The 24,065-nt window shown below is 50.7% G+C and overlaps 1 protein-coding gene across 1 annotated transcript in view; it reads left to right on the top strand.

Moving 5' to 3' along the window:
- SVEP1 (sushi, von Willebrand factor type A, EGF and pentraxin domain containing 1) overlaps positions 1–3,809 on the top strand; it is a 133,753-nt gene extending 129,944 nt beyond the window's left edge. Inside the window, exon 48 of the mRNA XM_075410818.1 lies at positions 1,246–3,809. Within this exon, the coding sequence (XP_075266933.1) occupies positions 1,246–1,276 (31 nt within the window). The 3' untranslated portion in view covers positions 1,277–3,809. The remainder of the gene's footprint in view (positions 1–1,245) is intronic.
- The last annotated feature ends 20,256 nt before the right edge of the window (positions 3,810–24,065 follow it).

Here is a 24,065-nt window from a genome sequence, read left to right as displayed (position 1 = left end):
GGGTCATGCAACAGATGTTACAAAGAATATGTTATTTCATGCTGCCGTTAAGAGCTGTTTACAGCCCTGAAAAGGGAAGGCAGGTGGAATGGTAATGATGTTGATGTGTCCGGGAATCAGATATAATAACAGAACATGCAGTGTGAGTTCTTCTGCTCCCTGCATAGAATATTAATGAGGGCCATGAAACACGTGCTAGCAAAAATATTTATACCTCAACTCACACATGCTCCTGCTGAACACATTGGCCATTATCCTGGAGAGCTAAATATATAACAGCTGAATATTCATGTTTTTCTCCAGGATACAGACAAAGCCTGTGACATTGTACATTTTTTCTGTTCTTCTTTCTGGACAGGTAGTGACATATGTTCCTCCCTGTTTCTCTGATATACTTTTTATCTTACAGCTGCAGAAAAGATGCTTGTTTGAGAAATTACATTGCCCAAAATGAATAGTTTTCATCTGTCAGCTGAGATTGTATACGGCGAAGTGATGCAACTTAAATGTGCTGCCAGCAAACAGTGTCCAGCTTTAGACTGAAAGCGACACAGCTAAAGTCTGATAGTATTTCCATTTAGGACACGAAGCAGAGAAGCCCAAATCCAATGGATTTAGCAGCCAAAAATCACAGTGTTTATCTCTGAAGCAAAGCAAAGTTTCAGGCTGTTACCAAACTGGACTCTTCTTGTTTGTTTGGGGTTTTTTATGTCCAAGTCCACAGCTATGTGCAGCATTGTGAAGTCTGAGAGAAGGTGGATCATTAGCCCTACAGGCTTGTGGTCTAGCAGCTCATCCCTTCAAGAACTGTCTGGGAAGAAGTTTCCCACACAGAACTGGGGGCTGGAGAGAAGCAGACAGAAACCAGCACTGATGTCTTATTTGTATTTTGTTAAGCTTTGGTCTCAGCTGCTGGTGATTCTTTATGGAGTACGATACTGTGCTGAGGACTCCAAAACAATACAGGCAGAACAGCAGTAAACACCATGACAGCAAAGATTCACTGTTGCAGGTTAACTAGGTGTGATTTATAAGGGGAAGCAGAAATGGCTAAAACCTTTTATCAGCATCCAGGACAAGATTAGCTCCAAACCACTCTGTGATGAATCATGACTTAGTTTAAATGCCAGATACCTCTAATCTCTGGTATAGTTTCAAACACCATTCTCTTCTGCCTCAGTGTTGATCTTGTTTGGTGTGTTCAGTACAGCACTGATTTTATTTTGTTTGGTTTTTTTGACACAGGAAACGGAAGGCTGGATTCTATCCCTTTTAACATCAGAGCAGCAGTTCTACATTCAGATATCTTTCTTCAGCCTAGGCACCAGGGCTTGGAGTCTAATGCATTGTAAATCAAATCCATTGCTTCCCTTCTCCCCCAGCTCCCTTGTTTTGTATTTTATTTTGTGATACATTTTTACTATACCTTTCCATTTTTAAAGAAATGCTCTGTATTTTTCATTTACAAAAGTATTATCAAATATATGCTGCTACAGACACACCATACACACATACACATACAAATGTAAAGATTCCTACTGTCCACTGAGGAAGTGGTTGTGTACAGTGAAGTCCCTCCCATTTCTTACATACAGTAAGCTAATACCAACAATACTGCCAACGATGATTAAACAGAATGTGGCAATTCTGCTTACGATCTGCCAAAGCGTACTTCTGGCCAGGAACACACCAGTAAAGAATAGTTACATAAGGTTAACTGAGCCCCTAAACTTTGCATTGGGCCTGTTTCTGAACTCATGTTGATGTAAATTAGTAGTACAGGTGATAAAGTCTATGTTGTAACCACAGCTTCTGGTGGGCATAAGAAGAAGATTCTGTAATGTGTACTATGTGACATTAACATCATTGGAGAGTGACTTAGTGGAAGGCATGGGTATGCACTTTACCTGAGATTTATTGGCAAAGTAGTTGAAAATGTAAAAGACATGAGAGAACATCACATCCTTCAGAGAAAGATGGACCAAGTCTAGCCAACAAGAGCCTTTGAGGCTTTTTGGCTTACAGGCACTTCAGGTGTAGCTCTAAAGCTGGACAATCCAGGATCCAGCAGTGGGAAGCAGGTGGACCACTGAAACTTGCACTGCCCACTTGCCATGGGACTTGCCAGCTGCCTATAACTACCATCCCTTTCCTGTGTAAATTACAAAATACATGTCTAGCAGCTGTCTGCTGGGTGAATGCTTTTGATACATTGAAGTCCCAAAGTCTGACTACCACTAAGACAGAGAAAGGCACCAGTTATGTTTACAGGTGAAACTTTGCTATTTGCTTACGGAAAGGTTGTATTTATGTTACGCAGAACAGTTGGAGAACTGGAAAAGGCCTCCCTTGAGCACACACAGAGGCAGAATTGCTTGTCGGAGTGAGAAATACTGAGAGCACACATGCTGTCAGATTTCTTTTTCTCACACTGTTGATCCCATTGCATCTGAGGATAACACACACCTGAATGCTGTGGTGAAGTCATGCTCTAATGAATTGGGATGCTAAGATTTACCTACAGTTAAGCAGCGTGGTGGAATTACAAGGTAGAAATCACATGCATTTTTTGAGGTCGGATGTTCGGTGATTATCGTCAATTAGCAAAAAATCTGATCAATGAAAGAAGATGTTCAAGTGAGACCCTGCGAGTCATTGATCAGAAGCTCCATTTCTCCCAGTAATAGCAGAAATGCGTGATTTTTGGTCAGCACTGGGAAAGAAGGAGGACTAGGTTTTACTTTCTGTAGCATTCCTGCTTAGTTACCGTCCGGATTATGAGTGTGCACAAACTGCCCCACCCCTCCGCCCTTTATAGATTTAACCGCCCTTTTATGAATGCATGAATTTGGACACAGGAAAGTGATAGGACACCAAAATGAGCTCACAGTTACAGTAATAGGGCACTAGTAAATACTGATACGTAACTGATGGCTGTTAGCCCAAGACCAGAAATGAGAAACAAAGAAACAAGCAAAGTTGTGAGCCAGTAAAAGCTTTCAGCCGATTAAAAGAAAAACAGATAGGTAAACAATAGGAGTCATTAGGGGATCAGATTAATGTGAATGTAGATTCCTTCCCAGTGAGAGCTGCAACCAGCTGAAGAGTTGTTGTTTCAGCTCCCACAACCTTCTTTTTCTAATGGACTCTGCTAGCATGTAGCAACAATCTTCTGTCTCCCAGCTCCACAGCCATCGATGTTTGCAGCTTTGACTGAAGTTAGTGTTCAGCAAATACTGTCCACACTTCAACCCATAGTCACCACCATTTGCAGACACTTTGTTCCTTGACCTGCTTGCTGCCTTAACAGCATATGAATGGAAGCTGCAATGAGCAACGCAGGACTTCTCAAGGGAAAGAGTGTGTGGGTGAGAAAAGCAGATCTTTATTTGTATATCACTCTGATGTTTTGGTCCCTTTTTGAGTGTGCATTGTGCGCCCTGACTCTGCCCCGGTGATCTCCAGAGCAGAACAGCAGTGGTGAGGACAGTGCTTAGAGCTGGCAGGACATTGCTGGAGACTTCAGGGCTGCGGGATGGCTTTTAGCATTCCAGCTTCACACTAGTGACTAGTACATGGAGTCCTGGGATCAACCCAGTCATCACCTTTTGTGAGGAGATGTGGTGGTAGGACAGAGTAGCTGAAGCTAGAGGCTGTTATATTAGTGCTGTTGGTGATGTTTTGATACTTGCTGGAACACCTTCCCCTCCCTACTCAGTACTGTATTGTCATTTATGTCACTGCTTGTTGTGTGTTTTAAACGACCTCTGTGTGATGCACTTTACACTGTAAATAAAGTTGCACCCTGTTTAGTACCAATACAGAGGCAACATTGCACTGTTTTCTTAATGCCTCGCAACAAAAATGATGACCTATCCTTTAGGACCTGCAGGCAAACCCCAAGTATTAGGGCAATGGAACTCCACTCAATAATTGCCAGTAACCTTCAAAGGATGTGCTGGATTAGTCCAGGTTTGATCTTTGGATAAAAATGCAGTTAGCACCTAATTTTTCAAATCCTTTCTGCTGCTATAGCGTATTTTAAAACTGTTAAGGGCCAAATTTACCATTGGCATAAGCAGATGCATTAAAACCTGCTTCATTCACTGCTTACACCAGATGAAGAAACAGCTTGTTTTGTTCTGCCCAGTACTGGAAATTTTAAAGCTCTGGAGACACCCATATTCAAAGACAGTTGAGGTAAAAAATGGACCGTAGCAGAAAGAAAACTTTGTAACTCGGGCACCACTCCTCCAAACAAGGAGCACATGTGGCATAGAAGTCAACAGGTAGAGTGTGGGGTTTTTGAAGGCAGCGTTCCTGTCTTTCAATGTTCTGATGCAGAGGCACAAGTGCAGACTTCGAAGCGCACAAGGCAGTCGGTGTGTCAAAGCCTCACCCTAAGCCACCACCCAAAAGCTGGTGTGAGGTTACACACAGTGCCGCTCATGAGGCCCTGAAATTTGATGTGCATCTGACAGCAAAGAAGCAAATTTGCATCTCAAATTTACAGTCCTCCAAACGCTGGTGATAATCCTGAGTGGGAACAGGTGGGTTGTCCTTGCACGTGGACCCAGATCTCATGCACGCTGTAGCAATACAAAGCACTGCCGTATTTAAAAGGAAGTGTGGTGAGACTGGGGCTCTTTTCCTGGCCCTGTCCTCTTTGCCATGGAAACTGAACCAGCTAAAACGCTGGAGGGTGTCTGCTGACACCAGCGTCACTCTGCTCTGGGAAGTACAGCGGGAAAGGGACAGGTGTCGGCTCTGATCTCAGGGGGGCACTAGAATGGGTTAGTGTGTGCCAGCGGTTGTCACCATAAGGAGTTACCTTTGTACCTTGAGGACAGTTTGCGCAGTGATCTCTTTTGCATCTCAGCGCAGGAACAGCTTGTGCACCTGAGACTTGTCGTAGAGCAGTTTGGATCCTCACTGCTGCTTTTACCACACTGCAGATGCTTTTCTGGGAGGACATACCCTGACCACAAATTTCCAGCAGTGAGAGACAGGCACTGCCGTACCCAGAGGCAGGCTGGGTGGAATATGCAGGGCCATTATTGATCTCTAAGGTTATTTCCACTCATGCACATGAAAAGGAGCACTTCTTCACATATCCGTCCCATTATGATGAGCTCCTCTCCCGGGACCAGGGCCGCGTTTCCGTTACCCTTGCTGTCTAGGCTGACATGCCGTTGTCAAGTTCTGCGTACTTGCCACCTCTCCCAGCTGAGCTTGAAACACGATAAAAGCGGATCCTTTTCACAGGCTGATTGACATGGTTCTTTGGTGCAGGCTGGTCCATCCTGCCAGGCATCACTCGTGTGGATGGACCGGTGTGACCACCTTGTGCTGCAAGAAGCACCGTGTGTGGCCTGGTGGATAGGATACTGAGTTTCTGCCAGCCAGTGGCAGGCCATGTCACCACAAGAAGGTCACTTTGAGCCTTCCTATTCCACAGGCCAGATGAGCCCTTCTTTCTCCACCAACGTGTTGCCAATGAGAGCAGACAGTTGAGATTTACGCATGACTATCATCATTATTAATGGTAGCCCTCCTACAGATGTCATTGCTGGCCCAGTGGACCAGCACTAACCTTCATCTTCCCAGTCTACTCTCTTCGCTGAATGTAAGTCTTCCTCCTTCAGACTGTCATTTGCAACAACAGCTGCTGAGCAGATCATCCTGGAAATGCAAGTCCCCTTTTTATCTCCAGAAACTTTGAGGCTATGACAATGTCAGCCAGCCCAGCCCCGGTTCTGGCTCCACCCAGAGCCTGGCTGCTGGGCTCATCCTGCGCCTCCACCCAGCACTCTGCTCTCCTCGATGATGACGATTGTGCTGCGCTTTATCCCAGCAGCCTCAGGAAATCGGTCTGTGCTTGTGCAACCAGGTGGCAAAGAATAACTGCTGCAGTCGGCGCTTCCTGCTCGCCCATGCCCTGCAAACAAGTGCAGGGCTTTCCCTGACAGCTCCCAGTCACGCCTTCCCCTCCTTTCCCCTCCTAGCTGCTTTCTCAGCATGGCCTGCTCATTTTGCTTTGTTTTCAGTATCCTGGCTGTAGTACTTCCACCGCTGCTGGGAGAGCTGCATCATAATTTTTGCAGCTAACTCAGAAGTCACCTGGATTCACTGGACGTGAAACCAGCAGCCCCACTGGCTGGGAGGCTGGCGCAGTGGGCAGGGTGACCGAGCTGTGCAACCGCCAGTGCAGGCAGGACTGGCAGCCTCTGCAGCACGCAGCGGCAGCCCTGCCGAGCTGAGCCCTTCCACCTGCTGCCTTGCCTTGCCTTGCCTTGCCTTGCCTTGCTGTCCCCTTCCCCTTGCGCTCCCTGGCTGTGCTTCTCATTCTACAGACACAGGCTAGGCTTGCGACTCCTTGGGGTGGAGACCAGCCCTGAAGCACAGAGCAGAAGCATATCCAGATCGGCTTGCAGCGGGTGGGGAGAAGATGCTGCTCCCTTCTGCCCCTGCTGCACCAAAGTCTGGGATCCCCCTTTTCCCCAACACCCGCTCCACGGGTGTGGCTCGCAGCGGGTTTCTGTGTCTGTGCTCATGCAGCTCCGAGCACGGGGCTGCTGCTTGACAGATGCGGACATGAGCAGGGTGCTGGGATGGTGCACGGGGGCACAGGAGCCCAGCGATGCGCAGAGACCTCCTCTGCCTCGTGTGTGCACAGTAGGCAGGTCCCAGATATTGCTCAATGCCAACCGAATTATAAAGGGAATTACTGCTCTTAGCTGTTTCTGCAGGACTGTGATGTCAGCTGCGAGCCCCACGTCTCCCGCCGCGCTGGGGAGGCAGCCGATGCCCCAAGCAAAGAGCAGGTTCGCAGCACCCTCTGCAAAAAACAGAAACTCGCAGGGGCACCTTGTTCTGGCACTGCCGCTGCTTGTCCACCCCGGGGAGAAGAGGGGTGCAGCCAGGCACTAACGCCAGGCACCAGGCATGGGAGCCCAGGAAGCCCCTCTGTCGCCCCCGGGAATGGGGTAGGGGAAAAAGTGCCTGCAGTCCTTACCGATGGCATCGAACCGGGGTGGCCCTGCAGCTCTGCAAGAGAGCCTGGGCATGTCTCCAGACCCGCCTCACCCACCATGGGGCATTTGGGGAATTCTGGTAAAGGGAGCACCCTGCAAATGCCCTTTTTCCATGAGGGAAAAAAGAGGATGGCAAAATGGGAGGCTGAGTGGTATGACAAGAACGGAAACATCAATAAAGCTGCAGTTCAGAAAGCACTTAAGTATACGGTCGTGTCATACAACCATTAAGGGCACTTAGCTGCACCTATGCAGTTAAAAACAAGTTTAAGCATTTTTCTGGACTGCAGCCTTAGTCATTACAGGGTTGTAATAAATACGAAAAACTGTGCCTGCCCTGCAGACACTGGTGAGACGGCTGCTAAGTGCCTGGCACTGGCTGTTTGCTGTCAGCTGAACGCAGCAGGTTGATAAAAGAGGTGGCTGCCCAGTCAGGTATTGCTAGGCCAGATGTCTGGTTTGGTTTTATTAAAAAGCTTGGTTAACGATCTGGGGTAAGGTATAAACAGATTATTAATTAATCCTGCTGCTAATAAGCAGGGAGGTTCTGTAAGCACCTGTGGGAATAAATTACATAAAGGAAGGACGATCATATTAAGGGGAAATGACGTGAAATTAAAGTTAGAAATGACAAGTGAGTGTTTCCTGAGCAAAAAATGCAAACGGAATGTGCCCCTGGGGAGGGAGGAAGGCGTGAAGGTATGCTGGTGTCCTGGCTACTCCCACCTGCTGCTGCTTGGGAAGAAGCAACACTGTCAAAGTCCTAAGCATGAGAGAGGGGAGCAAAACAAAGACCAGCCCGCAGCGCAGCAGTGATGCAGCAACGGAGCGTGTGTGATTTTTGGTCATCTCTGCTTTGGTGCCAGCAAGATTATGATTTCTCTCTGGCCAGCACCAGCGAGACGAAGTTGCTGCTGTTCCTGTGCGTGCTGGCATTTGAAGCAGGTGGCTCCTGGCAGCTGGTGTCCACATGGGAGGAGAAGGAACATTTCAAGAGCTGGAGAAATGTGGGGCTGTGAAATGGCAGATAAATCAGGGAAGATAAATACAGGGCAGGGCTCCCTACAAGAAAATCCTGGCCTTCATCTGCTCAGTTAGTGTAAAGCTGGATGGGACAGAGTGTGATAAACGCTGTACAGCTCAGAGAAGTCACAGCAACAAGTTTCTTCTATCTCTGCTTTCAAGAAGCTACTGGTGTTTTTTGAGTCTTTCAGGGTATTCATGAAAAGATGCAAAAGTAGTGAAGAACGCAGACAGTCTGCCTGGGGATGCGTGACTCAGGCTGCACTGACACTGGCACTTTGGAAACCATCAAACACTTGAACACCAAGGAGGATTAGAAGAAGGAGCCATGTCCCTCCACCTACATTTCCAAGAAAATCCATAATTGGGCCTCAGGGCAATAGAGATAAGAGCTGAGCAGCAAAAGTGAAGGTGTAGCCTTGCACCAGAGCTTTCCTTCACTGATGCCAGACTCAGGCTCCCAGTCCAACCCAAAAAGCCTCAGGACCCTGTCACATTTGAGACGTGGTTGGGAACGCCATCTCCCTTGCCCTGGTTCTCATCACCAGCCGGTGCCTTTGGACCCAAAAGCAGCTGCAGCTGCTGACCTGGCAATCAGCCTTCAAAGTTGGTCAAAGGCCCTTCTGTGGAGTTTAATGAAATTCAAATCAAACTGAGGATCAGGATCCATCAGAGGCTTCAGTGGGTTAGAGCAGGAAATAACAGCTGGGGTGAATACCTGTCGAAGGATAACAAAGGGCAAAACTGGATCTTCCACATTGTCCGACGCCCCAAAAAATTCCATCAGACTTGGGCGCCACTTCATCCAGAAAATCTCTGCTGTGAGCAGACCTGCACAGCTGATGTCCCCCATCACGTGAGCTATTTCTGTACCTCCCTCATGCACAGCGGCACAGTGTGCGCCGTGCGTGGGGAAGCAGCGCCGGCGCTTGTGCCGGCCCCGCATCTCCCCGCTCGGTACCGAGGGATGTACGGATGGAGCGTGGGCTGGCAGGGGATGATCCAGATCAGCCGACCGCAGTTAAAGCGACTTCTCCAAATTAAAAACCGTGCAAGCCTGTTGGCGGGAGGTTTAGCCATGCCCTGCCCGTGCCGTGCAGGCACAGTGAGGCAGGCAGGCATCTTCCGGGCTGCAAAGCACGCAGTCAGACCCATGGCAGCCGGTGCCCTGCAGCCCTGCCCTGCTCTGCCCCGTGGTATGTCCTCTTCCCGGCGCAGCACTGCTCCGTACAGCAGCCATGCGGCCCTGCAATGCCCCCTGCGTTGCCTCGGCCGCCTCGGAGGAGCTGTCTGCTGGGTGCACATCCCCACAGCCCTCACGCGTGACTGGTCTCCCGGAGAGGTGTTTTGGGGCCAAAAATGAGTGACACCAGCCCGCAGGCATGCCCACAGCAGGGAGCGGGGCAAGTGGGACTCCGAGCAGGCAACCCGATGGGTCCAGCGGGGAAAGTCAAGAGCCTCCCCCAGGCAACAAAGCTGCTGTTCCTCTGCAGACTGACGGGGAGCTGCACTGGCCCCCATCTCTTGAACCAGCATGCAGCTGTCATGTCAAAACTCAGAGCTGGCCTCCAAGAGCAATGCTACATCCTGCATGGCATCCTGTTGTCTGGTGCTGGAACACAGAACCCCTCAGTCCCCCCGCACCCAGAGGCAGAACTGGCTGCCGGGGCAGCAGCCCAGGCTTTTACGTAGGGGTGCCAGGAGCTCCGGCCCCTCTGCCACCTCTGCCTAGACGTGGTGGGTAGGTGGGATGGATACTGCTGCCGCTGTTACCACCCACACCAATGCATTGCTGCAGCTGGGGTTGGCTTTATGCTCTTCTGCACCAACACTACGCATGAGTGTCACTCGCCACGATGCCAGGCTGCTGCCCCAAGCGTCGCAGGGCACATTCTCTGGAGACAGGCTTGAGCTTGGCCTGTTTGCAGGTCACGGCCACGTGTAACCAATTTCCATAGCAAGGTTTGCAGGTACTGATGTCATCTACAAAGACAGGGAAACTAAAGCACAGGCACTGAGCAATCTGCCCAGCCGTGCACTGGAGACGGAGAGGTACAGCCTGCGCTGCAGCTGGGACTTGCCAGCTCCTCTCCCAGGCTGTGCTTCTGCCAGCCCACGACTGCCAAGCAGAGCTTGCACTTTGTGGCTGCTGGGGCTCTCAGGGGTGTCTGAGGATGCGGTAGAGAAGTCCCACCTGTCACCACTACCAGTGTATGCATTGCCTCAAAGGTAGACATGGGAGTATGCAAGAAACCCTGGGAGAGCCAGATGTCTGATCATGCAGCGGATCACCAAGACCATAAAAGCAGCAAATAACTAGAAGCAGGGAGATATAAAAAAGATCTCCAATGGGTAAAAATACTGTCTTGGGATGCAGTGGGTTTGGGCTTTCAGGCTTACCGTTCCCCTTCTGCAAGTGCGTGCCAAGCCTCCCCTGACGCATCTCTGCAGACTGACGGCCAGGGTGGACTCTCGGTTGCTTCGTCTTCACAAATCTTCTAGAATGTGGTACTCCTGCTCAATAGCCACTGCAGCACCAGCATGGCCCACCCGAGCAGCCTGCAAGACTGATACAACCAGATGGGAAGTACTGCAACTGCAGAACCGCTGCTGAAGAAGACACCTAATAGAACTGCGTCAGAATTTTCTTTTGCGATGTTCAGGCTTGTCTGGAAAGATCCAGGTCAGACCTGGTGTGTCCCCACTTGCTGGGAGGAGGCAGCCAGGCAGCAGCCGCCCTCGCCCCGACCTGCCCGCCCTGGGACAGAAACGGTGGCAGGCGTGAGAAATGGCTTTTGGCGCTGCTGTCATTTCCCACAGACACACAACCCCGTATCCGTCTACTGGGGGTCCCGGCAGCCTGTGTTTTGCCTGCTGGCATAGCCCCTGACTCAGGCCAGCCTGGCAGCCCCACGACAGAGGACTTCCCATACTGCTCATGGAGATTTTTCATGGGGCATTGGACCCTGCGTCCCTGCGGAGAAACGCACTGCTCCCACACCAGTGCAAAGAGAGGCGTCCAGCAGAAGGCTCCTCTGCCTTTCCCCCGACAGCAGTGCTTGCACCGAGGCACCGTTCGCAAACGGGCTCCCCAGGGAGCTGCTAGGCTGCAGTTACTGCAGGTTGCATCAGCCCCCACGTCTGAGCCCGTTGCTTGCAGTTTCGGGGAGGGTACCAGCAAAGCAGCATCCCAAGGGCAGATGCCAGCACAATCTCTGTCTGCAGCCCCAGAGGCTGACCCCAGAGAGGCCAAAAGATGGACACCAGGGCTGGGCAGAAAGGGGACCCTGAGGAGCTGCGCTACCTTGGGTAAAACAGTGCTTTGAGGGTCCTTTTCTGTGGGATTTTTTGCTCTGGCCTTGGTGTAAACGGTCTGACATTCAGCTCCCAGTGTTTTCCTAGAACAGGCTTTTCTCAATGCTCTTCCTTCAGAGTGTCCTCTGGGAGGAAGGAGTGCTTTTGCCGCATGTAAAGTGCACACTGCTCCAGCAGGGCTAAAAGAGTCAGATAAAGATAACTGTTTCCCTGCCAACCCTGTGATGTTTCAGCCAGGATTTGATGTGGTCTGACTAATCTGTCCAAAAAAATACTCCTGTGAGCTGGTCACGTTCCTGGACCCTGCCTTAAACCTCACCACAGGGCAGCGACTCTCCTAGGAGACCAAAACTGTGCCCTGCGGCTCTCTACAGCATCCCCTTCCCACCCCCTGCCTCTGTCTGTCTAAGCCAGAGCTGAACAGCCCTTGCAGCCGAGCAGGGGATGTCGTGCTTTAACCCGGCAGCCAAGCACCAGACAGCCGCTCACTCACCCCTCCCCTTCCCCGCAGCTGGATGAGGAGGAGAAGTGGACAAAAGGAGAAACTCATGGCTTGAGATAAAGACGGTTTTATAACACAACAAAGGAAATACTAACACTAATAATAATAGTGAGAATAATAATTATAATAATGAATATGCAAAACAAACGATGTACAATACAATCTTCTCACCACCCAATGACCATTTCGCAGTCAGTCCCCAAGCAGTGATCACAAAACCCCAGACTCGCAGATATTGTGGATTTCGCAAAACTCCCCAAAGAGACAGAACTCCCAGAAAAGTTCAGACTTCCAGACAAGAGAGTATTAAACCTCAGGGAAATGAGAAAGAAAAGATTCCTGCACCCCAGCCAACGTCCACTCATAAGCTGAGCGTGATGTTTATGGTATGGAATATTTCCATTGGCCAGCCTGGCTCCCTGCCTGGCTGTGCTCCCTCCCAGCTCCTGCACAGCCGCTCATGAGCTGAATATGAGAAACTGCAAAAAGTCCTTGATTTCTTAGCAATAACTGAAAACATCAGTGTTATCAACATTCTTCTGGTACTGAGTTCAAAACACAGCAGCTACTGGGAGGAAAATTAACTCTATCCCACCTGAAACCAGGACACTATCCACCCCTTATTCTACACCATCTACGTCATGTTTATGTCCCACACCTTCCAATAAATCACCATCACTTTTCCTGTCTTTTGATATAGGCCGAAGCCAGGACACCAAGACATGGTTTATCTTTCTCCGTGCTATGTGTAGCTGCAGCTGTACATTTCTCCTTGTCCTTGTAACATCTCATACAGCCTTTTGTCTTTTCTCCCCTGCCTCTATTCTGCTTCTCCTTTTCTTTCCCCATGAGACCCAGCAAGCATGTCCATCCAGAGCTTTTTCACATGTGGTATCAGCAGCTGTGTGTCCCCTCTAAATGCTTCAGCACCCGCTGCTCAGGGCAGTAACACTGCCTGGAGCGCCAGCCAGGGGCTCAGGAGGCTCCTGCCAGCCCCACCGTGGGCTCATAGCGTTCACCTGGGCAAGCCCCTCGCCCCCTACCAGTTCCCATGTGGACCCTGGACACCAGCTGCTGCTCCTGGGTGGGCATGGACAGACCCACACAAAAGCATGGGTTGCACGGGGGCTTGTGCAGGGGCAAAAGCATTTCCTCAGCTGGCAGCAGGTCCCCAGCTGAAGGCTAAAGCCCAATGCACACTCCCAGTCTGCAGCTCCATCCCTCCCACCGACCCTGGCAGTGCCTGCAGTGCCGGAGTCCCTCCATGGCTGCCATGACCAGAGCACACAAGCCCTGGTTTGGATCACAGAATCACAGAATGGTAGGGGTTGGAAGGGACCTCTGTGGGTCATCTAGTCCAAGCCCCTCCCCAAAGCAGGGTCACCTACAGCAGGCTGCACAGGACTGCGTCCAGGCGGGTCTTGAATATCTCCAGAGAAGGAGACTCCACAACCCCTCCGGGCAACCTGTTCCAGTGCTCCGTCACCCTCAGAGGGAAGAAGTTCTTCCTCATGTTCAGACAGAACTTCCTCTGCTTCATTTTGTGCCCATTGCCCCTTGTCCTGTCGCTGGGCACCACTGAAAAGAGCTTGGCCCCATCCTCCTGACACCCACCCTTCAGATATTTGTAAGCATTTCTAAGGTCCCCTTGCAGCCTTCTCTTCTCCAGGTTGAACAAGCCCAGCTCCCTCGGCCTCTCCTCGTAGGAGAGATGCTCCTGCCCCCTCATCATCCTGTAGCCCTCTGCTGGACTTTCTCCAGTAGCTCCTCATCTTTCTTGAATTGGGGAGCCCAGAACTGGACACAGTACTCCAGATGGGGCCTCACTAGGGCAGAGTAGAGGGGGAGCAGAACCTCCCTCGACCTGCTGGCCACACTCCTCTTGATGCACCCCAGAATCCCATTGGCCTTCTTGGCAACCAGGGCACGCTGCTGCCTCATGGTCAGCTTATGGTCCACCAGCACACCCAGGTCCCTCTCCGCAGAACAGCTCTCCAGCAGGTCCATACCATCCTGTCCTTAAAAGCAGCTGTAAACACACTTTCTTCCACTTTCTACTATTTTTCTTCTGCAGCACCCAGGAGCCTTTTATACTTAAAAGCCTCAGTGTCCCTGTGTTGTGCAGTGGGAAGAACCCCCTGATCCCATGGTCTGCCCCAGCATGCCAGTTTCTGCGGGAAGGAAGATGGCAGGGGTCCTATGCCTTCCAAAATAATCTATGTTTGCTGCTTTCCTCCTCTTTATCACATCTGTTCATGGTCTCCCAGGGTGTTTTTCTTCCTGTTTGTTTTAATTCTAATATCACAGAAACGAAGGGAGGGTGAAGGAAGAAGGAGAGACAAGGAGGCGGGAACAAGGGAAACAACCCCGCTCTTCCCCTCCCCCGTGTTTACCTCCAAGTTCAAGCATCTCCAAGGCCACCTCTCCAGCGTCAGATGGTCTCAGGGCCACTCAGCACCCAAGGACTCAACATCCAAAGGTGCTCCTGTGTTTTCCATTCCGTGGCTGAGCATCTCCAACGGGCACCCCCATTCCCCCAACCTCCCGCCCCAGATCACCTCCGGGCCATCTCCAGCCAGCACTCATGAGCAGTATGAAATACCATTTTTTCATATCCTGTGCTCATAAGTGTGTTTTTTATCTTTTTGCTTCTCTGCTCCATGTGCCCAGGAGCAGCTTGTCAGCCATCAGAAGGGAAAGAAGTTTTGCAAATATGCTACAGGGATGCAAAGGAATTGTTTGCATAAAGAAGCGTTTGCGTCTGTTCTTTTTCAGAGCAACCCCTTTTATTTCCCAAACCACTCTTTCAGTTTGCCAAGCTCATTTTCTGTCCTACTCCTGCACTCCAGGGTAATGCCTCCCAGTTTAACATCTTCTGCAGAGGTCAGAAGCACACGCCACTGTCCAGCATCCAGGACAATGATAAAAATACCAAGTAGGACAAGACTGACGAAGAAACACAAACAAACAATCCTAAACCTTGCTTGAAGCATCTCTGCAACGTGGCCACAAACCATTGGCACCAGCTGCAATCATCCAACAAAGTCCACACCCACTTTCTAGTAATCACGTTTAAACCACGCTGCGCAACCACACGGGAGATGGTTAAAAAGCCATGTCAGTGCCAAGCGGTTGCCAAGTGTCCTGCTCCTGTGTGTCAGCATCACCTCTTACCTCATCAGAGGAGAAAATCAGGCTGGTGCAGCACAATCTGTCGTGATCGCTGTGCAGGTGCCATGATGACCTTTTCGAGTCTTCCAGCATGATGCCTGACCCCTGCAAATTTTCCGTGGTAGTTACAAATAGTTCTGGGATTGGCTGAGCCAGCTCTTGCACCATTTAAAGATTGATTTTGTCAGGCCATGACAACCTGCAAATGTCTAACAGCTGTGGGTTCTTCCTCTCCTCCTCCTGGCTGAGATCTCGTCGCTTGCTGTTGCTGTTTAACACCCAGCTCAAAAACGCAGCCTGCACCTCAGAACGAAGACTGATGCAAACACAGCATTAACCAGTTTGGCCCTTCCAGTGCCTACAGTTTCTGCCCTTTTTTCACTTTGAGTCTCACAGGAGGCTGCCACGACATTGACTGGGACTGGCACTGGATCTGCCTGGGCTGTGGTATTGAAATCACACAGGTCTTAAAGCTCAAAAAAGACACAAAAGGAACAGAGAGCTTCCACTCTTGTCTTAAAAGTTGCTTTTCTTTATGGAAAATACACTTTTACAGCGTAGCAATAAACTGGTCCGTTCCTGGCATGCACATGAACCCCTAAATGGCACAGAAAGCACAAATTTAAGTTTTGTGTCTGCCCAAGGCATTCCGCAATGAAACCGCCCCAAAAGAGGGATGCATGTTCATATCCTCAGAACATACATCTTGCTGCAGCAGGCTTGCAAACTCTGCTTGCATGAAACTGCAGTTTGTAAACTCCAGACATGTTTCAGCGGCCTCTTACCCCCCCATTCTGTTCACGTCTCCCTTGCTTGATTAAAACAGCCCCTCAACAGCAAACGAGGTAATCTAACGGGAAGTTCAGCTGCTTGGCTTCACTTTCAAGAATGAGAGTGCCTGACTGTTACAGGTTTGCGTTGCGAGGTTTTGGTAGTGGGGGGGCTACAGGGTTGGCTTCTGTGAGAAGCTGTGAGAAGCTTCCCCCATGTCTGATAAAGCTCCAAGATGGATCCGCTGCTGGCCAAGGCCAAGCCCAGCAGCAATGGTGGTAGCACCTCTGGGATAATATGGTTAGGAAAGGGAAGAAAAAAAACTCTGTGGTGAGACAGCAGTTAGAGAGAGGAGTGAGACGATGTGAGAGAAACACCTCTGCAGACACCAAGGTCAGTGAAGAAGGAGGGGGGAGCAGGTGCTCAGGACACCAGAGCACAGAGCCTTCCCTTGAAGCTCATGATGAAGACCATGGTGAGGCAGGTTGTTGTTCCCCTGCAGCCCATGGAGGTCCACGGTGGAGCAGATATCCACCTGTAGCCCGTGGAAGGGACCCCACACTGGAGCAGGTGGATGCCTGAAGGAAGTTATGACCCCGTGGTGGACCCACGCTGGAGCAGCCTGTTCCTGAAAGACTGCACCCCGTGAGAGGGACCCACGTTGGGGCAGTTCATGAAGAGCTGCAGCCCATGGGAAGGACTCACATTGGAGAAGTTTGTGGAGAGCTGTCTCCCGTGAGAGGGACCTCACGCTGGAGCAGGGGCAGAGTGTGAGGAGTCCTCCTTCTGAGGAGGAACGAGCGGCAGAGACAACGTGTGATGACCTGACCGTAACCCCCATTCCCTGTCCCCCTGCACCGCTCAGGGGGAGGAGGGTGAGAAACGGCAGTGAAGCTGAGCCTGGGAAGAAGGGAGTGATGGGGGGAAGGTGTTTTAAGATCTGGTTTTATTTCTCACTATCCTACTTTGATTTGATTGGTAATGAATTCAACTCACTCTTCTCCCCAAGTTCAGTCTGTGTTGTCCGTGACAGTCATTGCTGAGTGATCTCTCCCCGTCCTTGTCTCGACCCTCGAGCCTTTCATCGTATTTCCTCTCTCCTGTCCAGCTGAGGAGGGGGAGCGATAGAGCGGTTTTGGTGGGCACCTGGACTTTATCCAGGCCAGACCAAACCACTGACCTTATGCCTTACATCGGCAATACTGCAAGGACAGGGTGCTGTGAAGAGGAGACCTCAGTCTTTACCAAAAACATGTGTTTGGGAAGAAGAACTAATTGACCAACGTTCCTCCAATGCGTTAATATCCTGCTGGTACATTTTCCCCTGGACAACTTGCAAGCACGAGCTTCATTAGCCTTCCTGCACTGGCACTTGCAAACTTGCAAACACAAGCAGGGCAGGAGCACAACCATCGTGCTGCTGCCTTTCTGGCAGAGACAGTACTGCCGTTGCATGCTCCAGAAGTAGCCTGCAAAATGTTTTTAACGAAGCAGGACAGGATATGAATACCAGGATCAGTGGATGGGATTTGTTAGACATGCAAAAGCACTTCACCAAAGTGGTGTCAGCAAAGTGCTTCAGTGGGACAGGTAAGGTGTTTGCAAAGTGGCCTTTTTGGCAGGTAAACACCACTGCCACACTCAGCAAACTCCTCCTTAGCCAGAGTGAAAAGAAAGGTTCATACACCCTTTGCTCTTTTGGCCGGTTGTATTGGGTTTGCGTGGCAAGGTCATTGTGGCAGGGTGGCTACAGGGCTTCTGTGAGAAGCTGCCAGAAGCTTCCCCCATGTCCGACAGAACCAATGCCATCTGGCATCAAGACGGACCCACCGCTGACCAAGGCCAAGGCCATCAGCAATGGTGGTAGCGCCTCTGGGATAACATGGCCAAGAAGAAAAAAACCCTGCGTAAAAGGGCATTTTCAGTTGGAGAGAGGAATGAGAACTCTGTAGACACCAAGGTCAGTGTAGAAGGAGGGAGAGGAGCAGAGGTTCCCCTGCAGCCCGTGGAGCAGACCATGGTGGGGCAGGCCATGCCCCTGCAGTCCATGGAGGTCCATGGTGGAGCAGATCTCCACCTGCAGCCCATGGAAGCGACCCCAAGTTGGAGCAGGGGAGTGCCTGAAGGAAGCTGTGACCCCGTGGGGAGCCCGCACTAGAGCAGTGAAGTTGAGCCCAGGAAGAAGGGAGGGGTTGGTGGAAGCTCTTTTTTAAGATTTGGTTTTATTTTTCATTACCCTAATCTGACTTTTGACTGGTAATAAATTAAACTAATTTCCCCAAGTCGAGTCTGTTTTGCCCATGACAGCAATTGCTGAGTGACCTCTCCCCGTCCTTATCTCTACCCATGAGCCTTTCATTGTATTCTCTCTCCCCTGCCCAGTTGAGGAGCAGGAGGGACAGAGCAGCTTGGCAGGCACCTGGGGTCCAGCCAGGATCAACCCACCACACCAGTGCAGCACTGCTTTCCGATTTTTCCCTTAACATCCTCAAATTTATTAAAGAATGAGTGCTGGCCTCAGCCAAGTGTGCTGTTCCCATCTGATGGGGATTTTCACTTCCCACTCTGAACCTCCACAGGTGAACCCACTTTTCACCCAAAGCACTGCATCCTCAGCCCCCTCTCGCCCTGGCTATTGCCAGCACTCTGGCCATGAGCACACCAGACCTGGATGCAGTTTAAGACCCCCCGAGCTGGGACAGGGCCAACTTCTCTTCCTGCGGCAGGGCTGGCCAAGTGCCAGGCTGAACCTGGTACACACACATTTTTAAGACCCTTCATCCTAAAGCAGCGGTTAGCAGGTAAAAACTGATAGTGGTATCAGAGACCCATCAGATGCTGTTTTCTTTTTTCCTGACAAGGGGCAGCGCTGGCACGGAAAGGCTGTGGGACCCTAAATGCCCATCATTCTCCCAAGACCTTCAGAGGCTGCTTTTACCCCAGACTCCCCATCACCAGAGGCAGGAAGGTCCATCCTCAAAGCTCAGTCTGCAGGTGAGGGCTGGGACACGTCTTGATGAACCCAGCACCTGCCCTTTTTGAGGGACTTTGGTGCAGTTCCTCCCGCAAGTGAAAAGTTATCATCATAGTTATCACAGAATCATTAAGGCCGGAAAAGACCTCTAAGATCACTGAGTCCAACCATCCATCCAGCACCACCACGCCTACTAAACCACATCCTGAAGTGCCACATCTACACGTTTTTTGAACACCTCCACGGATGGTGACTCCACCACCTCCCTGGGCAGCCTGTTCCAATGTCTGACCACTCTTTCAGTAAAGAAATTTTTCCTAATACCCAATCCAAACCTCCCCTGACACAACTTGAGGCCATTGCCTCTTGTCCTATTGCTAGTTACCTGGGAGAAGAGACCAGCACCTGTCTCACTACAATCTCCTTTCAGGAGGCTTCAAAAATGTCACCAAAGCAGCTGAAAAGCAGTGGGCTGTAAAATGGGTCTGTGTTTTGCCTGATAAATCTCTTCCTGAAGCTGTTAACTGAGCTTCTGGAGCTGTTGTTAGTACAAAGGAGTGGAGGTGATGCATTTGAAAAAACATAACTCGGTGCCTCATTTAAAAAGTCTTTGTCCCCATCAAGCTGCATTTCTCGAGCCATTCATCCTTCGGGGGAAATGGTTTTAAAATGCAAGGCAAATTCACCTCCTGCGCTGCCTGGGGCTCCGGTCTGAGCCGGCCGTTTGGGCTGATCGCGACCGCTGGCCACTGCTGAAGTCTGCCTCAAACACCCCCTGCACCTGGAGAGATGCTGCTTAGCCAAGGCCACCCACCCGGCAAGCAGCAGCTTTGTTTCTTTCAAAACGTGCAGAGCATCTTCCCCAGCCTGCCCAGTCGCTCACCTCCCGTCGGAGTGGGGAGCGGCTCCTGGGAAGGCAGCACTCACCCCCAGAGTCCCCCCGGGTGCACCCCATGTTCTTCTGCCCCGCAGCCCACCTCCTTTGTGGAGATTTTCCACCTCCTGGCACCACCACTCCTCTCCCACTGCAAAGGTCCCCATCGGGACCGGCTCCACGCCCCAAAATGCAGCTGCCCGCAGTGACCGCAGGGCAGCCCCGGGGAGAGGTGGAAGCCAGCAGGCCCCCAGACCGTTTAGCTTTCAGTTCCCAAAGCCAGCTCAGGCTGTGCAGCACACACAGCGCTGACAGATTTAATGGAGGGCTGCAAGTTTAAACCCTCTCAGTGCCCAGCACATCTCAGCGGAGGGCTTCAAATATTTAAGAGTATGTTTATATTCGAAAACAGTGACAGGGACAAGCCAGCCAGTGCCTTCTGAAACGCCAGCCAGCAATCGCTCCCAACCAGCCAGATCAGCTGCACCATCTTGTTTAAATCCAGCGACCAGGATGCAACGCAAGCGGCTGCACAGCGCGGGTGGGATGCGCTCTCAGCTGGCCACTTTCCTGAAAACTCACTCCTGGGACTTCCAATTTTGTGAACCACTTTGCTAGAAGAAGGGTTTGCTCAGGAGCATGCACAGCAGAAGCACATGTCCAAAACCCATTCAGCTGCAAAATAACAGAGTTGTAAAACTTGGTTTTACTCATACAAAGGCACTGCCTTGTTATCTGTGCAAGCAGAGTAAGGCGACCCAGGTTTACAAAGAATTTGTCATTGAAGGATAAAGATGTGTTGCTACATTGGGCAGACATATTCAGATAACTACATGAAAATACAGTGATGGTGGAACTGCGGGTGACGATGACCCTTTCTTGCACCACCCTGTATCTTTAAATTTAGCACAAAGTGAGATTTGTTTAAGAGAAGGGCAAGAGACTTGCCGTTTTGGGGTTTTTTTTTGGTAGAATAACAGCAAGAACTGCAGGTGAATATGGATGACAGGAAATGTTGACCGTCCTGGCTTTAACTTGGGGAGTGAATTTCAGCTGGGTGGTCGCAAGGGGTTTTGCTGACTGCAGACCCAGGTGGACCATCCTGTACCAGACCCACATCTGTCAGATCTTGAAGACCTGGGGTTATAAACGAGTTGTCAACCAAAACCTCTGCTGCTGCGTCCGTGTGGTGAGTGGAGAGCTGGCCAGGCTGCAGCCATTAGACATGGCTTCTGTGGGTAAATTCCTCTCATGCTGCGCTTGGAGGAGGTTACTGAGGCTGGTTCTTCATCTGCCTCTGCACCTCAGTGACAGGGAGAGGTCCCTGTGCGCGATCCACCCCGCACATGGCTCGGCTGTACCAGGAACCCAGCTTTTTCCTAGACGACAGGTGAAGCAGCAACACCTAATCTGAGCAATGAAAGGATTATTTCCACAGCTGCCACTCAATTGCAACAGCAGCCCCAGGGGTCTACAGAAACGCACAGAAATACCCACAACTGCAAGGCTGGTCCTGCCCCCCGCTCCCAGCTCCCATCCTGACCTGCTGAGGCACCTTGTCCCTGCCTGCAGCCACTCCTGCCCACAGCTGGCAATAAGGCTGCGAGGCAGCTGGACCTCTGGTCTGTCTCAGCATGGCCATGTCTGTGCTCCTGCCTCTGATAAACGGTTGCTGCAGACACCAAGTCACTCCTACAGTTCCCTTTGAAACCTCCCCATTTTTCAGCATCGTTCCAGGAACTCCTGGAGATGGAGAAGCCAGAAACAGTTCTCTAGCAAAGATCATCTCGTGTCTGTTCCCTGTTTGCTTTTAGTATTCACCTGTTCAATACACCTAGTGCACAACAGCATGGAAAATACCCGTTTCTTACTGAAGAACACATCAAAGAGCCAAATACATACAAAAATATTGACTGAGCACCTCAGTCTTCTGAATCAGAGTTGGCAATTTTCCATCCTTCGACTCTTTTTCACTTACAACTCCCCTGTCTCCATGTGACTCTGGATTTAAGGGTTCTGTCTGCTTGTTCATATCCTGCTTGCCAGAGATTTTGTTCACGTGTTCAGCAGCCTTAATCAAAGAGCAGGCTTTTCTAACTCTGCACGTATTGCTGCTAATGATCTCAGCTTCTCATTTGAATTGTACTGGATTCAGTTCATGAATGATGTCTTCTTTCCTTTTTGCAATCAAATCTGATTTCCAGGTGAGGAAGCCCCTTTACCCTAGTGCAATGCTAGAGGAGATGCTGGAGTCTAAAAATCCCTTCCTGGCCTCTCTCCAGCCAGCACCATGCCTACTTTTACATTTTCTCTCATGCAAATTTGTCTTAGGATTACTTATACACACCCATACGCAAATATACATATGCACACATACGTATGCGCAGTCAAATGAGGACGCAGAAAGATCCCAGCCCTGCTGAGCCTCTCACTCAGCAGAAAGCAACACCCCAGACCTGGAGACCTTGCAGCCCCGCGTCCCAGGGCTAACGGGGGTTATCAGGAGTACATCTTGCAATGCTCGAATGAGAGCATGCGACCCAGGCACGCTGGTGCCAGAACTCCAGAGGCTTCGGGACGTCCCTCCTGCGATCGCAGGAACTGTAGGGAAAAAGTCCATCCAAGAAACCGGGGGTTTTGCCTGCCAAACCCTGGGTGCAGCCAGCTCCCAGCAGACGGGTATCTCAGCACATCTTATTTTACTGACCTGACCTACATGTCAGGTGGGGCACAGTGTAAAAAAGGTGTGAATAATTTATTATTGACCCAGCAGGGGAAGAAGAGAATAATGAACAGATTGTTATCAGGGACCCTTCACAGTAAAGGAAGAAGAAATGTGTCACCGTGGATGAGAAATTCTACTGGTAAATGATGGCCCCCTGTGACCACTGAAAAAACGCTTGTCCTGTCCAACACCCCAGCTCTGGGGTTTTCCTGAGGTGTTGTTACCATAGTGCTTGTGGCACACAGCACCATGCACCGGATAACCCGCGTGCAGGGACAGACAGGCGTGGAGGCATGCCTATGCACAGGGCATGCACCTCTGGCGCAAGGAGGCTCTGCGCCCAGAAACCCCGTGCCAAGTCCTGTTGTCAAACTGGGACTCATTTTCTGACACTGACACCAGTACCTTGCCTACAACAGGAGTTCTCCTGAGCACCAGTGTCAGGATTTGGAGCACGGGGTCCTCACTGAAACAAACTGCCCCAGGAAACTTGCTAAACGAGAAAATAAAATGTTGAACTGGACCTGTTTTGCTGAGTCAGGATGATGTAAAGGTGCACAAAAGGAACAAACACTCCCACTTTTGAGTCATCTGATAAAATCACATACCTTGACTATCTCTTAACTCTGCTGATACCGAATGACTTCAATGGAAAATCCTCAGTAGTTTCAGGGATTGCCAGGCTCAGGTCGTTGGGAATACGCTGACTGCCTGGTAGACAGGGGTGTGCTGCACACTGTTCCTATAGATTTACACAAGACCTCATTCTGATCTTGCTCGGTGATAAAGGAGGAGTGCCATTGCACTGACAATAATGCTGAGCGGGTATAAAAGTGGGGTACGATCAGAGGCGGTCGGTCACCTGGGATTTTGCAAAGGCCAGCTAGCACAGCAGATATTGAGCCCTGGCCCCTTTTTCAGATGTGGGGCATTACCCTAGGATGACGCTAGTGCTTGGTAAAAGCAAGCTAAGCCTGCAAATACAGCAAGTTCCCAAAGAGACGATGGTGTAGACTAGCAAAACCCTCGGGTTAGTGGTGTGGAAAGCACGTAGAGGCTGGGGAGCCATCCTGCATGCCCTTGCCCAGCGCCCGGGAGGCTCCTTGGCCCCTCGAGGGCAGGCAGGCAACGCCATCACATCGATAGCCCTCGTGCATGTCCTGAACATCTGTGAAAGAGCAGCGTGGATTGTCCTAAGCAAACTTTTACAAGCCCTCCCCCATCACACACTGCCACACGGTCTTTCCTTATAATGCATTTTTTTTACATTTTCCCTGCTTTGCCATTTGCCTCTGTGCAGCAACAAGGCATGGGGTGAGCCCACGCGCTCATTCCTACGGCAACAGGCACATCGCTGCTGGGGGTGGGGTCTTTCCACCCAGGCCACGAGGTGGTTTCAAGGTGGCATTGCATGGCTGGTGTCAATGCTTCACCAAGGCTTGCAGGAAGCAAAGCAACGGCTCTGGTGAGACTACCAGGACTGCATCCGCACTGGCGGGGCTTGTGGGTCTCTGTGCTCGAGCGCAGAAAGCGACTCGAATGTGGGAGGATGCCTGTGTCCTTAACCACATACTATTCGGTTCTTCCCAGACCAGTCTTTATCTAGTGTGCGTTTGCCAGCCATCTTCAGCCAAGCAGCTACGCTGGCTTTCAGCATCCTTTTTCCCCTGACGGTG

The sequence above is a fragment of the Opisthocomus hoazin genome, chromosome Z (genome assembly GCF_030867145.1).
Source record: "Opisthocomus hoazin isolate bOpiHoa1 chromosome Z, bOpiHoa1.hap1, whole genome shotgun sequence".
Taxonomy (NCBI): domain Eukaryota; kingdom Metazoa; phylum Chordata; class Aves; order Opisthocomiformes; family Opisthocomidae; genus Opisthocomus; species Opisthocomus hoazin.
This window is presented reverse-complemented; position numbering and strand designations above follow the sequence as displayed.